Source organism: Quercus lobata, chromosome 12 (assembly GCF_001633185.2).
Source record: "Quercus lobata isolate SW786 chromosome 12, ValleyOak3.0 Primary Assembly, whole genome shotgun sequence".
NCBI lineage: Eukaryota > Viridiplantae > Streptophyta > Magnoliopsida > Fagales > Fagaceae > Quercus > Quercus lobata.
Window position 1 is genome coordinate 18,347,421 of NC_044915.1, and position 21,940 is coordinate 18,369,360.

Genomic DNA, 21,940 nt, shown 5'->3' on the forward strand with positions numbered 1-21,940 from the left:
GTCAAGCACAAAGGAATGGACATTATGCGTTGGGCTTCAAAGGAGAGGAAATGTTAAGTTACCAAGTTCTGGTCCTAAGTTCCTGTGTCTTGGGATATAATAGCCGACACCTTGGCCCCTTCTAACTCAGGAACCCGTGGAGAAACTACTTTAGCTGACCCTCCGCCTGGAAGCCAATTATCATAGTACAGACTTATATTGTTGCCATCACCAATTCTCCATTTCATTCCTCCAGAAAGTACCTTCCTGGCTTTCATGATACTTTGCCATGCATATGACCCCGATGAAGTTGAGGCTTCCAAGACCGAACCATTTGGAAAATATTTGGCCTTGAAGACACGGAAGAAAAGAGAATTCTGATCCCGTAGTAGCCTCCATACCTGTTTAGCTAGCATAGCATCGTTGAATTTTTCCAGGTCCTTGAATCCCATGCCTCCCTCCACCTTTGGTTTGCAAAGAATTCCCCATTTTTTCCAATGGATCTTTCTTTGTTCCCCCTTCTGCCCCCAATAGAATTTTCGGATCATAGCCTCAATCTCATTGCATAGGCTCACCGGTAATTTGAAGCAGCTCATTGCGAAGGATGGAATTGCTTGCACTACCGCCTTCAATAGGGTTTCTCTACCCGCTTGGGATAATAGTTTTTCTCTCCACCCTTGTATCTTATTCCAAACCCTTTCCTTTATGTATCTTAAACTCTCCTTTTTATTCCTTCCTACCACCGCCGGCAAGCCAAGATATTTTTCATACTCTTTTACTTCCGAAACCCCCAAGAAATATGAAATCTCTTGTCTTCTTGCAACATTTACTGCCTTGCTAAAAAATATAGAGGTTTTCTCCCGGTTGAGCTTTTGACCTGAAGCACGTTCATATAAGGATAGAATGGCTTGGATTTCCTGTAAGTCCGACATGGTAGCTCTACAGAACACCAAGCTATCATCTGCAAAAAATAAATGTGAGATTTTTGGGCCATTTTTGCATAAAGAAAAGCCCCTTATTTTGTCATTATGGGCTGCCCTTTGAAGCAACCTATTCAACCCCTCTGAGCATAGCAAAAAGAGATAGGGTGACAAAGGGTCGCCTTGTCTAATTCCCCTAGTAGGTCTTATATCTCCCTTTGGCTCTCCGTTCACCAAAATCGAATAAGACACAGTGCTAATACACTCAAAAATAAGAGACCTCCACTTTTCACAAAATCCCATCTTCTCCATGATCATCATCAAAAACTTCCATTCAACTCTGTCATACGCCTTACTCATGTCTAACTTCATAGCCATAAAGCCATTCTTTTTAGATTTTTGTGATTTCATATGATGTAGGGTTTCAAAGGCCACCAATATATTATCAGATATAGCTTTACTAGATTGAAAGGCAGTTTGAGATTCCGAAATAACACATGGTAATAATTTCTTAAGTCTATTTGCAAGGACTTTAGAAATAATCTTGTAAAGAGTATTACAAAGAGCTATAGGGCGGAATTCAGAAACTTTTACCGGGCTCTTCACCTTCGGAATGAGTGTGATGAAGGTTCGATTGATTGAAGAAGGGATCGTACCAGAATTAAGGCAAGTTAGGATTGCCTCTGTCACATCCTCACCAACAGTTGGCCAGAAATGTTGGAAAAAAACTGGAGGCATCCCATCCGGACCAGGTGCTTTTAGAGGATCCATCTGCTTTATGGCTAATTCCACTTCACTTCTTTGATAGGGGGCAGCAAGTTCATCATTCATCTCTTTTGTAATCACCAATGGAGTTGCTTCTAAAGCTTCCTCAATCAAATCCGGAGAGGATGAGGTAAATAAGTTGGTGTAGAATGCTACCAATATATTTGCTATCTCCCCTTCTTCTTCACACCTTTCCCCAACCAGATTTTCGATCACTTCAATTCTGTTTCTTCGATATCTATGTGTAGCTTGGCTATGGAAAAATCTAGTGTTTCCATCCCCTTCATGTAACCATAGGGTACGTGATCTTTGTCGCCACATTTTTTCCTCTTTAGATAGAAGATCATTGATCTCCCTCTTAAGCCGAAATACCCTACCCATGGATTTTCCATCAATAGCTGCATCTTCAGCCTTACGTAGCTGCACCTTTTTTTCCTTTAGTTGTCGTGTTATATTTCCAATAGCCATTCTACTCCACCATGTCAGTTTGGATTGACAGCGCCCTATTTTGCCTTCAACCCGAGCCATGGCATGCCCAGTGGTTTCGTGTACCCATGCTTCTTCAACCACATCCTTGCATCCTTCTTCCCCCATCCACATGTGTTCAAACCGCCATGGTTTTTGACGGATTTTTGGTATCCCGTTCAAACAAATAAGGATAGGTTTATGGTCCGATGAACCACACTCCAAATGCATCACTTTAGTGGCAGGAAATTTTTCAATCCACTCCATCGTTGCTACCGCTCTATCTAGTCTTTCCCAAATAGTGAAACCATCCGGATGACCATTACACCATGTGTATTTTCCTCCCACAAAACCAAGATCTCTAAACCCACACTCATCAAGGACATCCCTAAAATCACCCATCTGTCTTTCAGGCCTCAATCTTCCTCCTTTTTTTTCATGACTGCGTATAATTTCATTGAAATCACCTGCACACAACCAAGGGATTGCATTCCTCCTTTTTAATCTCCGTAGGCAAGTCCATGATATATGGTGATTCTGTGTTTCTGGCTCCCCATAAAACCCCGTAAACCTCCATTCATCCTCCTTTCCAAAGTTCAAAATGCCATCGATATGATTTGGAGAAAAGGTGCCTAAGGAAAAATCGACATCCTTTTTCCAAAAAATTACAATACCTCCTCCTCTTGTTTCCCGACATACTTCGATCATGCCACCAAGTTTCAACTTCACACGTATCTCTTCTAGCCTTGCTTTATCAAGCCATGTTTCGGCTAAGAACACGACTGAGGGATCTTGTGCCCGGATCAAATCCCCAAGCTCCTGTTCTGTCTGAAGGTTCCCAAGCCCCCGACAGTTCCAACATAGTAGATTCATTGTTCTTGGCGGGGCTGACACTCAGCCTCCACCACTGGTAAATTCGTTTTGCTCTTCGAAAGAGCCAACCTTCTTTTCTTCTGCCCCTCACACCCTTCCACTTCCATGAAAGACCGTTTGATGCTATGGCCACTCCCTCCTTTTCCTTCATCATTCAAAACTTTAGCCTTCCTACTTAACCTTATCCATGTTCTGGTAGAATTCTGCTCACTGCGTGCACTGCCAGAAATTTTTTCACACACTACGGGTTGGAGTGTTTCCTTTGTAATATTAGGGTTTTCACTTATAGTTGGCACGTGCTCAGCACCCTCTTCAGTTTCAAACCCAGCGCCGCTTTCATATTTTCCCTCCTTCTTGTATGGAGCGTCCAGATCAGCCCCTTTATTATCATCAATAACTCCCCTTATTTCCTCCCCTGAAATTCCGATCCCATTTAATTCTCTGTCTATCTCTAATATCTGCTCATCCAATAACAATCCTTTAATTCCGTGATTATCTCCCTTAGCCGTTTCAGCACTTAATGAATCTGATGCAATCATTGAGCCCGTAATTTGCTGCTCTGTTGTAACTGTCTCTGCCCCCTGCACTGGTTTTGTAACGTCTGCCCCTGTTTCTGACGCCGGCGATGAATAATTCCCAGGCACCGATTTGGTTGGTTTTCCCTGCTTTCCTTTTTTATCTTCATAAAACCCCGGCACCACCACCACTGTCTTGCGACTCGCCGGAGCGAAGGCTGCTCTAATCCACGCTCCATACACCCGATCGTCATCTTTAAGCGTGCCTTCACTCTCCAGCCATCTGTCACAATCTTTGTCCGAGTGATCCAAACACCCACACCAGTAGCATATGTTAGGGAGACGTTCATATTTGAATGTCACCCAATGATCATCACCGTCTTTTATGGATAGAACTCGTCCCCTGCATAGAGGTAGGGAAATATCCACTCGCACCCGAACACGGAAAAAACTGCCTCGGTCGACCTCCCTATCACTCGCATTGCGATCCACTATCCCCATTGTATCACATAAATCCTCAGCTACTCCCCTGTTCAAGAAACCCATCGGAATGTTGTGGACTTGCACCCAAAGCGACACCGTATTTAATGGCATTGCATGTACTGGGACTGCCTTGTCCAGTTTCTGTAGAACGACCAAATGTCTATCAAAGCTCCATGGTTCGCTTGCCAAGATTTTTTCGACCTCCTCTGGATTATCAAACACAAACAACAGAATGTGGTCCTCGGCGCAACGTACCTTAAACCCGTTCCGTGAGCGCCAAAGTGGACTGAAAGTTCTGATAACAGCATCAGTATTCAAGGCTCTCTTCGTTAGGAATTTTGCCACTATTGTATGCTCATGTGATGCTCTATCCCTTTTCACTGCTAGTTTACCTCCTTCCCTGTCGTTTAGCGATAAGTTTCGCCAGTTGTTCATTAGATTGTCCATCCTAGCTATCAGTGTTTCCCAAACCCCAAAACAAACAGACCCCACTAGCCCTACAAGTAACTCTGTTACCTTAGGGAACAAACTTCTACCAAAAAGGAACAGCTAATTCTACTGACAAAGAGATAAGAGTTCAAAGTCTCCCTTCTCTATTGGCAGAGAAACTCACTTTCTTTTTTTAGATGTCCCGAAGAAAACATTAACTAAGGTACAAAAACAAAGACCAAAAGGGGAGCCTAGCAGGACCAACTCATGACAGGCCGAAGAAAAGCAACTCAAACATTCCTTTGGAAGGCCAATTAATGATACTACATAATTTGGTGATGTAAAACTGATGTTAATGATACTACGTATCGTTTATAAATTAATATGTTACCACTTACCAATCATATAATTAAAAGTAAAGCTAATATTTACTATGTTTTTAAAATTCATTAATCACATCCATTGTATTAAAATTTATAATACTTGTACCTTAGCATTTTTCATTTAGACAAAGGTACTTGTCATGTAAGGTAGCTCTTTGTACAATATGCGAGTTACAGGTTCATTTACAATAAGTCTACTTACACAATAAATTTCATTGTTACTTTTACAATTGTGGAATTGGTAATTAAGTTATAATTAATATACAATTAAAACGATGTCAATATTAAGTCTATGTAAAATAATACTGTCCTAATAAAATTTATCACCTAAAAAAATTGTAAAAATTGTTATTTTTTGGCATTGCACGTTCATTTACTATCTCCTATTACCAAAAGTTGATGAATGGTCAACCAAAGAATTAAACATAGAAGCAGGGACGGACCCAGGCCCCCCCCTAGGCCCAAAAAAAAAAAATTTTAGCAGCTAAAATTTTCCGAAAAAAAAAAAAGAGAAAAGAGCTCGGCCCTCCTCCCAAAATATGAACCCCTGCCCATCATCCGGCCAGCCCATGACCAATGTAAATCTAAAAAAAAAAAAAAAAAAAAAAACTCAACTCTCAGCAGTACAAAACCGAACCAAATGGAGAAAGCAAAAAAACGAAGGAAAAAAAAGAAAGGAAAGTGAGACTTGAGAGCCGTACCGGCCGGTATTTACCGTTTCGATGCTTAGACCGGTACAAAAACGCAGCTGTTTCGTACCGGTTTATATACCGGTTGTACCGGGGCCGTTTCTTAAAAAAATCTTAAAAAAAATTAGCTGTTAAAAGGAAAGTCACATCACCGCTATTTCTGCTAATTCCGATAATAAATTTCATTTTGCCGATAATCCATCACCTCAGATCTCTTCCTTTTCTTCATCATCTTCTTCTTCTTCTTCTTCGCTCAAATACTTCTTCTCCGCTCAAAGCTTGGACCAGTCTACCAAACGCTCTCTGCCTCTACCTCTCTCTAGTCTTTACTTATTTTACTTTTTCATTTCGTAGCCAGAAGCTCCTTTCAATTTTGTTAAGTGTGCCCTTGAATGACAACACAGTAATACTCCCACTGACAGCACACATTAACACTGCTGCTACACGTTAGGCTCAAATTTTGTACTACAATCCAATTTTTTTTTTTTTTTGATGGGATGTACTGCCATCCAACGGTAAACAAATAAATGAAGTGTGTAATTCACAGTAACTTTCGATAAGTACAAATGGTAATTTAAAATTTTCTACAATCACACTTTTTTTTTTTTTTTTTTTTAAGATAAATTCTACTATCATTTTTGTTAGACTTTAGATAAGTATAATCATTTCTTCTTAAAAAAAAAAAAAAAAAAAGAATAAGTAAAAACTTACAAATTATATAGATTTTGACCAACGTTTAAAAAAAAAATAATTTAAAAGTAAATATTCTTATATATTTATCTATATATATACTTAGAGGAATTTCAATTTAGGTAAGGATATATAAAATTAACAGTAAACCCAAAACGGTACACCAGTATTGATCGGTACACGAAATATATCGTACCGCTGGCCAAACTGATACAACCTTAGGTACGGTATTGATTTCCTTGCTTGAGAGTTGAGAGGCGAGACAGAGAGATTAGAGATAAAGAGGCGAGACAGAGAGACCCACCCCGTGACGCTGCTGCCGCCCACGCCCACACCCACGCCGTGTCACTGTGACGCTTGTGAGAGCAAGACCCATCTTGATTAGTTGATCTTGCTACCAAAGACCCACGCCGGCGAGACCTACTTGCCGCTGCCCACTTCAAACCCACTTGTCGCCGCTGCTCACAGGTATTTACTCTTATCTTTTCCTTCAAAACTTAATAAATATAAAATGTTTGTGATTTGATCTGAGAATCTGAGATTCACAGAAACTGTGCTTGTGCCTTGTGGACTGGTGGTGTTTCATGTTTGTGTTTTTACTGATGAACTAAACTAATATTGGTGATTAACTGATAGTGAATTGAATCTGTGCTATCGGTGGTTTTTTTTTTTTTTTTTTTTTTTTTTTGGCTTTTTGGCTTTGTGACTCTGTGTTTGTGACTCTCTATATAGATAAGAGAGATAGAGAGAGAGAGAGAGAGAGAGAGAGAGTAGAGTTTGTAGTTGTAGAGATTAGTTTTTTCTTTGTTGATTGGTAGTTGGGCATAATAGGGACAAGTGGAGTTGGGCAACGGACAAAAGGTAAAGTTAAAATCTTTAACTTTACCTTCTTCTTTTTTTTTTTTTTCTTTTTTTTTTCCCTGTAAGGTCAATTAGTGTCGGTAGTGGCCAGTGGGATTCATTGGGTTAGTGGGTCAGTGTTAGAAAGAGGGAGACAACACAAACACATAAATAAAGGCAGACCAAACACAAAGACATAAATAAAGGCAGAAGGCAGACCAAATACAAAGACATAAATAAAGACAGACCAAAGACAAAAAGAAAAAAACAAATCATATAATATAGAAAATTGTCACACAAATTTAAGAAAAAAATGGTGATTCTTATTTTATTTGTAGATCATGAAAAAATCAACTACAATGCTTGATTTTTTCAAAAGAAAAGGTTCAACTTCAAATTCTTTCGAAGTCAACGTGGAATTGCCAACAACTAATGTTGTTATTCCAATTTCGGAAAATGTGGATGTTCCAATTCTGAAAAATGTCAATGTTCTAATTCTGGAAAATGTCGATGTTCCAATCTCTCAAACACAATTTTAAAGAATTGATCTTGATTCTTTGGATTATGATCCCGAAACACGCAAACAAATATGGAATATCATGTTAATCAACGTGATGAAATTCGATGGGTTTACATTAAAAAAGGTCCACACCAACCTCCTCTAGAGACATTCAAAAAAAGTGGAAAGCGCAATCGTAGCTTTCAAGTTTCTTGGTTTAGAAATAATTCAAAATGGCTTGACTATTTACTCCTACAACAGATGCAGCTTATTGTCTATTTTTCTTTGTCTTTCATAATCCAAATGGGGTTGTGGGACCAAATGCATTCATTGTTGGTGGATTTAGATCTTGGAAAAAGGTTGGGGGCAAAGATTGTTATTTTCAAGGTCATATAAGAAAAGATCCTAACTCAGCTCATAGAGTTGCCGAGCAAATGTGTAAGGATTTGATGAACCAATCACAGCATTTGCAAAGGATAGTTAATCATTTCACTACTGAATAAATTGCAAATAATCGGTTGCAACTGAAGACCTCAATTTTTATTGTCTGGTATCTTGCCTTTCAAGCTATAGCTTTTAGAGGTAATGATAAATGTTTTAGTTAATTAAATCATGGGAATTTTTTTGAATCATTGGGTATTATGACTTTTTAGAATGAGAAAGTTACTGAAATAGTAGTAACATAGAGTTGCAAGCATGGTAGTAAATCAAACGAAGCAATGGCCAGGTTAAGCTGCAAGATAAAACTTTGAATTACCAATAAGCACAAACAGGAGGTTATATAATCGTTATGTTAATATTTTCCATTCTTCATAGAGAATTTTCTACAACAACCGCACGGGCATACGTAAAAATACAGACAGCACATACTCATCAGCTCATGCAAGCCCTCAAGCTTTTATTACCCCAGTTATTAATACTACTGGCTGATAGTTCTATGTCTCTCACCAGAAGAAAGAACTGCTTCGAGGGTGCAGATATTTAACCGCCTTATAAAATGGAATATGCACAATACTACAGGTGCTCAAAGCTCACAAGCCCTCAATGTTTGGAATAGAGGGAGATTAAAGGGAAAGGTGACCGAAATTTACTAAAATTTAGTATATTCTAGTTATCTTGCCATATCCTTTCCCTTCGTCTCCTTTCATTCAAACATTTCAAGTTTTTATTACACCAATTATTGGATTTGGATATACTAGCTACTAGTTCAATGCCTTTTACTAGAGGAAAGAAGTGCTTCAAGGGCAGAAAACTACCCTATAGTTAGACCCACCGTTGCATGTGAATAAGCTTGTTGGATCATCCTTAGGATAACTATAAGCATCGGGGCACCGATCCTTGAAAAATCTGGAAAAATTTGTAGGTCCACAGCTCCCAGAATTGCAGCAATATTCATTAGTTTTGAAAACAGTACAAGGGTTGTTACAGTACCCGCTAGAAGTTTTCAACTGAGTGGGGCACTGCCCGTTGATATCAGCAGTACATCTCATTCCATTCTTATTGCACCCACCACCAGAGGTGGCACTAAATTCCATAGGAACATTGAATCCATCAACAAGAGAGATGTCAACGAAATCCTTGTTTTGAAATTGGTTTAATGCGAATTCGGCAAGGGTGTTTGGGGCTGCACCATAGCCCTGACATTGAAGAAGGCCACCACAGTCACCGGTTTGACATCTGCCACGACCAGAACCATCAAAACTACACCCAGTTCGGGCCCAAATGCGAGCCCCTGCTGTGCCAGCGTTCACATCAAGGGGCCAAGACTGACGTGAGTTAAGCTGCCTACCACCACCAGGCACAGCTGCAGCCCATACTGTATAGGGGCAATTGTTTGTTATATCAAATCTGGCTGCATGGGCTAAGGCAATGAAAACAGTGACAAGAAAGTAGAAGGAAATGGGAAGGTTTTTGAAGAGGTTCATTTTGGTAAGTGAGAAAAATAGTGGTTTGTGGTTATGTTTATGAAGAGATAGGTATGGGTTTATATAAAGTTTGGGATTGGTTATTGCCTGGTGTGGTGAATTTACAGTGTGTTTGGCTAACGGGTTAAGCTTCTTGCATTGGATCCACTACGTACTGCCGACGCTTGTTTCTTACAAGTGTTTGTATTGTATTAGATTGGACCCATTGTGATGCGGACACTTGACTTGCTTTGGATAAGTGTATGTATTGTATCAGATTCAGTACTCCATCATATCCTTGCCTAATTGACTCTTTGTTGGAAAATTGGAAAGACGAATATGTCTTGGAGGGACTTGAAGACTTGTCAAATAATTTAGTATGACGTGCAACTGCTTGTGGAATGAGAGATCATTTGCTACGTACTAGGATGACGGAGGACCGCATAATAGTACTGTTGGTAGTTCCTCCCACTAAATAAAATACAGTCACTTGTTTTATCGTGTCGGATTTAGAGCTGTTCAAAGCAATTTACATTTCACTTTCCACCTTTAAATCCTTGATACCTATGCCACCACCTTTATCACCTATGCCAAAGTCCTAATTATCTTTTTGTGATGGCTTGACTTGAACACTTCTCTTATTCCAATGGATCCTAGGATATTCTCTTGGACTAATAATGCAATTGCGGAATTGTGGACCTTAGGTTTGGATTAATGGCATCTTGGAGTAGAGGATTTAACAAATTATTAGTTGAAACTAACTCATTTCTGGTTTCAACTTGGCTATCTATTTCCAAGCATATTCCACCTCTGATATATATTAAGGGTCTGTTTGGATAGAACTTATTTTGTTGAAACTAAAAACTGAAAACACTGTAGTAAAATAATTTTTAAATGTGTAAATAGTATCGTGGAACTCATTTTTAATGAAAAAATTGCTGAAAAGTGAGATTTGTGGGTCTCATATACTATTCACGGTATCCACTAATATGTTGAAAAGAGTTAAAAAGTCAATTAGTACGGCTACTGTTCATGATCAGTGCATGAATAGTAGCCGCACTATCTCCTTAAACGCGTGCCCACAAAAAAAATAAATAAATAAATAAATAAAGAAGAAAAGAAAAGGAAAACGCAACACAGTAAACGCTGTATCCAAACCCCTCTAAGTGTACGTTTGGATTCGGCTGAAAGCGTCTACGTTTGGCGTTTTTTTTTTTTTTTTTTTTTTTCACGCGTTTTAGGGACAAATTAAATTTATTGTTACGGCTACTGTTCATGCACTGTTCATGAACAGTAGCCAAAATATTTGACTTGTCAAACAATTTTTAGCCATATTAGTGGGTCTTGAGCACTGTTCACGGGATCCACAAACTTCACTTTTCAGCAACTTTTTATTAAAAATGGGTCACACAGTACTATTCACACATTTAAAAATTATTTTGTTACAGTATTTTTCAGTTTTCAGTTTCAATTTTCAGTTTTCAACTGTATCCAAACGGACCCTAAACCTCGATTCTGATTGTCACTTAATCACCATGCACATATCCAAGGAAGCAAACCAATGCAATAATGTTTTGACTAAAGGGGTTATCAACAACATATAAGTGGGAAATTCTTTATGATACTTGGTCTAGTTTTTTGTATGGCTGTTTTATTGGGAACAATACTGGAATCCCAAATTTTGAGTGTTTCATTAGAATTGTTGTTTGTTTTCATTTATTTTGTTGGTTAATATATTTTTATTTTAAGAGAGGTGGAAGAGGGAAAGATTAGTGTGACGTGAAACTTGTTAGTTTACGTTTTTCAGAACTGTGGGTTAGCCTGGTTGCAGAAAAATGTACAAAAATCAGGATCTTCATTGTCATTCAATTATGGTCCTATATAAATTTATCATTATGGGAATATTTATTCATGTAAAAACAAATCGTTTGGAAAAGTCCTACTTTGAGCAAGTTGGGTTTATATTGCTTATCAAGCTTTGTTGCTTCTGAAAATTGTCAGGTTAATGTTGCTTTCGAAAATTGATTAGCTTGCTATCAGACAATGTGCTAAGAAGAAAATTTTCAAATGGTGTGACCATTGGGACGATAAAGCTCGTATATAACTGGGGTACGGCGGCTTGATGCATTTGGGAATCTTAGGTAAAAATTGAATTACCACATCTTATATATTTAAACATAATTTTTTTTTTTTAATTTTAAATATTACTTAAATTCTATCCTGTTGTTTTAGATGCAAAATTACTAATTAACCATGTAGATTTTTTTTTTTTTTTTGAGCAATCTTATAGCACAAAAAATTTGACAATTAGAATTTTTTTTTTTTGGAAAGTCTATAGACACAAAAAATTTGACAAAACTTTTCACTCTTGTTGATGTGGCAAATTGATAGTGGTGAATAAAAATGTGATACTAGTGGTGGCCTAGACGAAAACTAGTAAAAGTTTGTCAATTCAACTATTGTTGGTGGATCTAGATAAGAACTAGTAAAAGTTTGTCAACTCAACTATTGTGGAAAATATTGTAAAAAATTTTTTATATTGCTTTTTTTTTTTTTTTTTTTTTAAGAAGTGTTACATTCACAAAATTTTCACAATAAATTCTCAAGTGTTAAGTTCTTACCAATTTTACTTTAAATTCACCATTAAAATTATTTTTTTTGTCCAGCAATAACAACCAGTAATGATTTGAAAATTAAGATTTGTTGTGAAAAATGTTGTAGACTTAGCACCTCTCTCTCTCTCTCGTACTTTTAATTTGATAAAATAAATATTATTTTATCTATTGGCTAATATGTTAGTTTAATTAATACAATTACAATGAAAGAAATAACCCTATTAAAATATGGGGCATTTTTCTACTTGGGGCCTTAGGTGACCACCTCATTTGCCTATATAATAGAGCCGGCCCTGAGCTGGAGCAAGCCAAATCAAGGACAGAACTGATTCGAAGTATTTTGCTGTTAGTTCTTAATAAACTAACTTCAAAATGTAGAGATGAAAGGAAAAGGGGTTTGATAGTTGTGAAAGTGCTAAGTCGGAGAGAAATTACCTAAGTATTTCGAAGATAGTAATAGAATATATAAAAAATAAATTATAATTGATATGATATTCATATGTATAAGAAATTTAAAGTACATACAAAGACATTTGTGGTGGGGTGTAAGTAAAATCTTTCTTCACTTCTTCGAAGTGAGGAAAACCCGTGTAGAGCGAAGTAAGACAATAAAATACAATGAGTAGGACGGAACAAAGAATTTTTGCCATTCCTCTGTGAATATGTACAAATAAATACTTGTGAACTTTAGTGGGAAGCCAAAATGTTAATTTAGAGAATAAGACTAAGATATGACATTGAAATTAGAATTAATTTCTAAAATATTAATTAATATAAATGATAAAAGCGATACATTAATAAATAAAATTAATTGTTCTACAAAATATACTAGAAACATAACATGTAATTGAATTGAAAATTAAAATATTTTCCTCAGGGATTTGCACAAGATTACAAAAAACCATCTATATACAAATTAACTTAGAACTCAATTATGACTCATTATTATAATCTTATTAGATTCATATTTTTCTATAATCTCAAATAGCTATTGTAAGGACCAAAAAATCTAGCAGTCTAGGCCCACTTAGAACAACGGGTTTGTACAGTTCAAATATGACCCAAATCAATAGATTTGTAAGAGAGGGAATCAAACAACAAGAGAGAGCCTTGCCCGAGGACGAAAATAAGGAAGAAAGGCTTAATATTATAGAATACGTGAGCAAATGTCTAAGTACAAGACTACTTGAGGAAGCCGATGACACACAAAAAAAATACACTACTCACTATCTTCTTTCAATGTTCTTCTTGTTACTCTTTTTTTCTTGATATTTGTGTCTCTTCCCTTTTTTATGAGAACCATCTTTTTCTTATATACTCCCTCCACTTCACATCCTAAATCCCCATCTTTACCTAACAAATTTCTCCTAACGACACCTGTCCTTTTAAACATATGAGGAAGGTGGTAGAATGAGTTATTTAGCTGTAAATTACACTGTTCAGGTCACTTCTTCATCAATGCAGCTGATAAAGCTGTTGCCACCATTTAATGCGGAGGCAACATGCTACTTCTTGCTGGAAACTTCCCTTAATCATGATTCTCTTTCTTCAGCCAATCCTTCCCACCTGAAGCTCCTAAGAACCTTTTGCCTCTTCTCCTTTTATCCTCGGGTAACCTTCCTCTTCAGACATGTAATGCCCCAATATCCACTCTATAGTTCTACAAACCTTTCCTCGGTCCTCAGGCCCCCACAGCTATAATAAATATTTTATACTGTGAAAAGCTATAAATAAATATGATCATTATATAATCATTAACAAAATGATTTAAAGGGTAAATTACACTCCCTTCTCTCTTGAGATTTTATGTAAACACACCACCCCCTTAAACGTTTCATGAAATGATAATCTCTCTTTATGATTGTATAAATGCAATAATTAAGCCTATATCTTCTCAAATTGTTATTTTATCAATAAAATATTTCTTTAAAAAAAAAAAAACACTCTCACCCTTAACTATGGACAAATGACACTTTCCTCCATGGTAGTTAGGGGTGTCCAAAACCGACCACGACTTGCCGGACCGACCAACCCGTCTAATCTCCACCCGATTTCAGCCCGAATCGACGCCACCATAGGTCAGTTTCGGGTTTCTACGCCCAAGGCTCGACGCAGGTTTGTCGAGTGGCAGGTTCTCTCCTCCAAAACCCGAGTCACCCGACCCGATGGAGGTTATATACAAATCCAGTGAAATCAAGCTCAAATCCGAGGAGATCCAGCAAGTTCTCAACCATATTTGGTGAGATTTAGCCAGATCTGGCCATTCCCAGTAGATTTCAGCTATTTTGAGAAGAGGCTTGCTTGCTCACTCCCAAGTGCAAGAGATCGTAGCAATATAATTCTCGGAGTACCGAGGTCGAACCACAAGGAGCGGGGTAAATTCAAAGACAATGTAATTAAAAAAACTTTTGGTGAAGATAAAGAATAATTTTTGTCTGGTAATTGTAAACAAGAATAACAATGATAACTTATTTAAATCAATAATGTAAATACTAGGGCATCAGGGTGTTTCCCTATATTGATATGAAATTCTTTGTGATCTAAGAAAATATCTATTTTATAATTGATTGTTCTTATACAATTAAAAATTTATGATTTGGTTGAACTAAGACAATTCAAAAACGCATGATAACCTCGATTGATATTGCGGTTAGAAAAGTTTTTAGAAAAACCCATTCACTTTAAATCCTGATTTCTATTTGAAACTATTAGAAATTCATCTAAACAATAAGAAAAACATGATTGAACTTATTGAAAGCATGAAAGAACTAATACATCAAAAGAAATCTAATTGAACAATCAAATATGTTGTAGATAAAATCCTAGAAAGAATCACATTGAATATTCATACCGTATAGAAGAAACATAACCCCTAGCCCTAACAAAGAGTTTAGGCTGCCATTGGAAAAAGAAAAATACAAGGTTTGGTCTCCAAAATTCGTTCTCCACAGCCTCCCTTCAAAACCCTAATGTCTAAGTGTCCAAAGAAAATAAAACATTTACTATTTTTAATTTCCGTCCAGGTTTATAGCGGTAACTTGTGAGTTAATTTCGGCCATCAAAAATTGAGAATTTCGAAAAACTCAAAAATGGAAAGTTGTAGATATTTAAATCACGGTACCAACCCATCTAGCCTTGTGTCAATTTGATTTTTGAGGAGAGAGATACACCCAAAATACTGATCAGTGCTCAAATCAGATTTTTCCTTTTCAGATTCTGCTTCTTTGATTTCTTTCCTTATTTGAAGCTTCCAATCATGGTAGACGATCCAAGCACTCCAGCTATACCTCCTTAGACATTTAAGCATGGTCCTTTAGCTCCACTTAAATTCTAGTTTGGTCTCCATTCTCTCACAAATTCCTGTAAACTCATCTTTCTCACATAATTTCTTGAAAGTAGAAAATTACACACAATGAATAGCATTTTATTCAAGAAATTATGTAAAGATAAATAATAGGGACTAATGCAAATCATGGCTTAATTATACAAATTAAGCATAATAATAAGGAGATAACGTCCATATAAATATACAACAAGTATACATTTTAAGGCGTTATCAAGGCTTGGCAATTTTGATGTAGATCTGGTGAGTTTTTACATTTTTCGGCGATGATTTTTGCAGATTCCGACGCTTTTCTTTTCAGATGTCGGTGACTTTTAAAGCTCTGACGACGACCTAAAACCGACCCACAAACCCAGTCTCCACCCAAGCCCAAAACCAAACCAACTGATTGACACCGGCAGTCGGTTTTGGGTCACTCTTCTTTCCAGCCGATGACTGGCGGGTTGGGTTCGGGCTGGGTTGAAAATCGACCTGGCCTGACCCGTGGACAAAAATAGTCCAATTTTGATCATACTTTGTTTATGTTGAGCAACACAATATTGTGAAAAAATTAAACAACAATAGAAATAAAGAGACACACAATATGGTGAAACAAGGAAATCCAATGGAATAAACCATCCTAAAGTAAAAACATTGTGGGGGCTTTAACCTATAGACCATAGTGGCAAAACATACCCACTAATTGAATTGAACTGTTTACAAGATAGAATAACCATATTCTAAATTGTTGCAACCTAATTCTATACTTACTAATGTTACCTAATGTGGTTTTGAATCCACAAACTCTTTAATAGTGACTTCTATTGACGTGAAGCTCTCATCCACCACTTCAAGTATTTACTTGAAGATTTGGTTCCATCAACTTGATATTCTAGAAATTGCAGCAACTTCTACACCATTAGATTTGAATATGCTTCAAGCTTGATCATCGGTAGAGGGTTTTGAGAGCAGGATGTACTATAACCCTAGATACATAAGCAGTAGCTCTCCAAAAGTATTTTTCACATTCTCTAGTGTTTTCTTATATACATTGGCCTTGTTTGCTCAAGACCCGAGTGACTTGATGGGCTAAAGGGTCTAAATTGAGTTTTCAAACTTACACAATTTGATCGATTGAAATATATGCTTGATTGATTGAGAAGTTATTGAATAGGCTTGTTGAATCTAATCAGCAGAACTTTGGGCAACTATCTTGACTTCAAAATATATTCTAAAGACACAAGACACAGTTTGTTCACGATTCCTAACCTAAACAATAGACTCAACAAAACTTATATCTTATCTTATTTTTTTCTTTTTTCTTTTTTCTTTTTTGAGAAACAACTTATATCTTATCTTAAAAAAATAAAATGATATCTAAATCTAGTAGTAGTATACATGTACATGTGCCTCCTAGATAAATAATGGAGAAAAAATATCAGCATCTAAAAGTTAAAGCTTGGCCACGTGTTATGATACATTTTGAAAAGTTTTGAAAACTGAACTCTCATAAAAATTAGCCATACAACTGGTATGATACAATATTGACTCTCAAACTCTTCTCTCTTATGATTTGTCGATAAATAACACTCTTCCTCTCAGTATGTATAAATTAATATATGGGAATATTATTTTTAAAAGTAGAATATTTAATTAATAAAATCCAAACAGTTACATTTATAAATTTTAAGGGAGCAGTGTCATTTCATGAATTATTTGAGAAGGTAGTCGTGTTAAGGGCCTTTTTTTTTTCTTTTTTTCTTTTTTAAATTATTATTATTATTATTATTATTATTATTATTATTTTAACAAAGCTTTGGAAACTATACCCAAAGTTCCAAGACAGAAGCCCAAAATAGTTTGGATCTACTCCATAACTCCACATGCTCAGGGTTCACTTTCGAGGCCCAATTCCACACTATATGAGGCTTATCAACAGATGAGGCCATGATCTGCAAAAGTTGCGTAGCACAACCCACAGCTAAACCCAGTATCTCACCACAACCTAATGTTTATGTCCCAAAAATAAAAAAGAAAAAAAGAAATGCAGTAGCAATAAAAGAAATAAATAAGCCCATCACTTCTTCTTCTTCCCTTTTTCTTTTACTTTTTTTTTTTTTTTTTAAAACAAAATAGAAATTCTACTTTAGCTTAATTTAAGTGTATATGTGTATGAAACTCCCTTCTGGAGACTTAAACCTCAGACCTTGCCCCCCATACTCCACACCTCACAAATACTTATATTTATGGAATGACCATCGAATCAAAAGTGTGTGGGGTAAATAAACCCATCACTTAGGCTTATAGTGAAGTGTGTGATGTGTCACTAATTAACACTTAAAGATGCTAGAACAAGGCCGATCAAGGCTCCAATCTTTAGCATCCTGATAGAGAAAGTAGAGAAGCACAGCTAGTTAATTAGGCTAAAAAAATCACTCCAAACCAGCCTGCAGTTTCAGAGAAAATGCCTTCTAATGAAGACTCCATCTTAGTTCTTTTCCAGTAGGAAATTAAGCCCTGGGTGGCAAGTACGAAACTTATGCAAAACGCTGCCATTGGTTGTAAGTGTTGTGTACCCTTGCATTGCACGGACTGATATAATTGTGCTAAAGAGGATTGGCTTAAAAAGGATAAAAATTGTTACACACAACCTTGTTATGTACATGCTCTTTTTTTTTTTCTTTTTTTTCTTTTTTTGAAATTAAAATTGTGAGTTCAAGACACGATGTCAAAACTAAAATTGTGTTTTCTACTTAAGATTTTAGTTCAAAATTAAAATAGATGTGTAATAGTGCGTGTAACGGATATTACTCTAGCCTAATTTGGTTTCAAGCTTAAGGCCTGAATTTGGTGCCTAGTATATGTCATGGGTTGACTACGTTGCCACTTTTTTTGTCATTCTTCTTCAAATATTTAGAGGATCATTTTCCGTGAAACCAACTTCATTGATTAATTTATTTTTTTAAAAAAGTGAGGTTAAAGATATAAATTTTTTTACTACATATCATTAATTTACAAATTGACATATCACCAATAAGACCAATCAAATTCATTATTACGTCATTATATATGTAAAGTTTGTATGGTAAAATTTGTAATGTCCTTACCAAAAGTACTTGTCAAGCAAAATGCAAGTTATAGATTCATTTACTATAAGCCTACTTACACAATAAATTTCATGGTTTCTTTAGTTAGTAAGTTGTGATTGATATACATTAAAAGTAACGTCAATGATAGTGTTATGTAAAAATGATATTGTAACAATTAGAATTTGTCACCTAAGTTGTAACTTGTGAAATTTATTGTATCTTTATCTAGCATAACTTGTTCATTAAATTTTCCCATTCCCAAAAGTTGATGTATGTTCAACTAAAGAATGGTTGTAAATCATTAATAAAACATAGCAGCAGCAACATAGAGTTCCAAGCATGGTTGTAAATCAAATGAACCATTGGCCAGGTTAACCTGCAAAAAAAAATTTTTAATTACCAAAATACAAAAATGGAGGTTATAATCGTTAGGTTAATATATATCTTCCATTCTTCATAAAGTTTTTTGCTACAACAAACTCACGTACGCGAATATGTAGAAATACAACATGCATAATACTGCATGTGCTCATGTAAGCCCTCAAGCTTTTATTATCTACAGCCACTAATACTACTGGTTGATAGTTCTATGCCTCTTACCAGAAGAAAGAACCATCAAGGGCAGAAAATTAACCACGTAATAAAACTGGATGTGCACAATTAATACTGCATGTGCTCACAAGCCCTCAATGTTTAGAATAAAGGGTGAATAGAGGGAAAGGTAACCGAAATAAACTAATTATCTTCCAATTGATCTCCTCTTTTCTCCTCTCCTCTCCCCTTGTCTCCCCCATCCAAACATTTCAAGCTTTTATTACACTAATTATTGGATATACTAGCGAACAGTTTTATGCCTCTTACCAGATCATGAGGAAAGAACTGATTCAAGGGCAGAACACAACCTTATAATTAGTACCACCTTTGCATGTAAATGTGCTTGTTTGATCATCCTTAGGGTAACTGTAAGCACCTGGGCAACGATCCTTGAAAAACTTGGAATAATTTGTAGGTCCACAACTCCCAGAATTGCAACAATATTCATCGGTTTTGAATACGGTACAAGTGTTGTTACACCCTCCCTGAGCTCTCAACTTAGCTGGGCATTGCCCATTGATATCAGCTGTACATCTTATTCCTCTGGTGCACCCACCAGAGGTAGGGCTAAAATCCATAGGAACATTAAACCCATCAACAAGAGAGATGTCAAAGAAAAGACATCTAGGTTTTGAAATTTGTTTAATGCGAATTCGGCAAGGGTGTTTGGGGCTGCACCATAGCCTTGACATTGAAGAAGGCCACCACAGTCACCGGTTTGACATCTGCCACGACCAGAACCATCAAAACTACACCCAGTTCGGACCCAAATGCGAGCCCCTGCTGTGCCAGCGTTCACATCAAGGGGCCAAGACTGACGTGAGTTGAGCTGCCTACCACCACCAGGCACGGCTGCAGCCCATACTGTGTAGGGGCAATTGTTTGTTATATCAAATCTGGCTGCTTGGGCTAAGGCAATGAAAAAAGATGCAAGAAAGAAGAAGTTAATGGTAGGTTTTTAAAGAGGTTCATTTTGGAAAGTGAGAAAAATAGTGGTTTGTGGTTATGTTTATGAGGAGATAGGTATGGGTTTATATAGGGTGTGGGATTGGCTATTGGCTGGTGTGGAGAATTTACAGTGTGATTGGGTAATGGATTAATTAAGCTTCTTGCATTGGATCCGCTTTGTGCACTAGACCTATTGCGATGTCGGACACTTGACTTATTTTCGACAAGTTTCAGATTCAGTACTTCATCATATCCTTGCCCAATTAACTTTTTGTAGGAAATTTGGAAAGACGAATATGTCTTGGCTGGACTTGAAGACTAGTCAAATAATTGAGTAATATGACGTGCAGCTGCTTGTGGTATGTGAAATAATAGTGTTGATGGGGTCCTCAGCTCCCAATAAATAAAATGCAGTCACTTGTTAATTTTATGTCACGTACATTGTGTTGGATCCTAGTTAGAGTAGCTTTTCAGAACAATTTACATTTCACTTTCCACCTTCGAATCCTTGATACCCAATGCCCCTTTATCACCTTTGCCAAAGTCCTAATTAACTTTTTTTTTTTTTTTTTAATGAAATTATCTTCTCTTGGACTAATAATGCGATTGTGGAATTATGGACCATTTGGATTAATGATAGTTAAGAGTAAGGTATTTAAGAAATTATTAGTTGAAACTTGAAACTAACTCATTTCTGGTTTTAACTTGGCTATCTACTACCAAGCATATTCCACCAGCTCTGATATTAAACTAGCTTGTTTCTGATTGCAGAAACATATTGGTAAGCCCATGGAAAGTAACCACTAATAAGTACATATCCAAGGAGGCAAACTAAAGCATTGATGTTTTGACTAAAGGGGTTATCAACAACTAAGAGGGAGATTCTATATGATACTTGTTCAGCTGTTCCAGTTTCTTGCATAGCTGTTTTTATTAGGAACAGTACTGGAATCCCAAATTTTGAGTGTTTCATAAGAATTGTTGTTTGTTTTCATTAAGCTTATATTTAGTTGGTTAATATATATGCATTCCCATCAACACTTCTAAAAAATTTAGCATTTACCATCTCAAAAACTAATTTTATAATATATAACATATCATTTTACAACATTCCTTCTATCAAAACTTCTATTTTTTTAACACTCTATTTAAATATTCTTTCTTTATTATTTTTTATTCATTTTTTATTTTTCCTCTCTGTCCTCTGTCTCTCTCTTTCTGTCCTCTGTCTCTCTCTTTATAAAACAAATAATTTTTTTTTACAATCTTGCTACAGTGGGCTGCTATCTCTAGCAGCCCACTGTAGCTGGATTGCATAATGAATAGGATTTAAGAGCTTTGATGGAGTATGCTTTTTGATCTTTTGATGCTAAAATTTAGCATTTATAGCATTTGAGAGTATTGATGGGAATGCTTGTAAGAGAGGATGAGGAGGGAGAGACTAGTGTGAGGTGAAACTTGATAGCTCACGCTTTACAAGACTCTGCAGAAAAATGTATAAAAATCAGGCTCTTCATAGGCGTTTAATTAAGGTCCTATAAAATTTATTATCATGGGAATATGTATTCCTGTAAAACAAATCGATTGGAAAAGTCCTACTTTGAGAAAGTTGGGTTTATATTGCCTTCCTTATCAAGCTTTATTGCTTCTGATCATTGTCGGCCAATGTATTTTTGCTTTCGAAAATTGATTAACCTGCTATCAAACCATGTGCTAAAGGAGGAAAAATATCAAGTGGTGTAACTCTCATCGATATAGTACAAATGTGGAGTTTATCAAAAAAATAGTACAAATGTGGAAATTTAGGGATGGCAATGGGTTAGGCTCTTTCTAGCAACTCTATGTCCAATTGGTCTTGGTGATTGCCCCTTTGGGTTCTTGACAGTGTGTCTTGTCCTCGGAAGTGACTGCCTAGCACTACATAAGTCCTAGACGTAG

General features: G+C 36.4%; 1 protein-coding gene, 1 long non-coding RNA gene and 1 pseudogene across 2 annotated transcripts; 1 reads left to right on the forward strand and 2 right to left on the reverse strand.

Moving 5' to 3' along the window:
• The first annotated feature begins 6,237 nt into the window (after positions 1-6,237).
• LOC115971275 lies at positions 6,238-20,859 on the forward strand. Its single transcript, XR_004087291.1, has 3 exons — positions 6,238-6,659; positions 11,436-11,575; positions 20,774-20,859. It is a non-coding gene; the product is annotated as an uncharacterized LOC115971275 (long non-coding RNA).
• Positions 8,455-9,500, reverse strand: LOC115971273 (protein P21-like). Its single transcript, XM_031091092.1, has one exon. It carries the CDS (start codon positions 9,453-9,455, stop codon positions 8,769-8,771), a length of 687 nt encoding a protein of 228 aa, XP_030946952.1. The 5' UTR covers positions 9,456-9,500; the 3' UTR covers positions 8,455-8,768.
• Positions 18,897-20,026, reverse strand: LOC115971274 (annotated as a pseudogene).
• Positions 20,860-21,940: the final 1,081 nt, after the last annotated feature.

What these genes read in the sequence shown, in the direction of transcription:
- LOC115971273 (XM_031091092.1), bottom strand. Translation starts at nt 9,455, where the DNA reads ATGAACCTCTTCAAAAACCTTCCCATTTCCTTCTACTTTCTTGTCACT.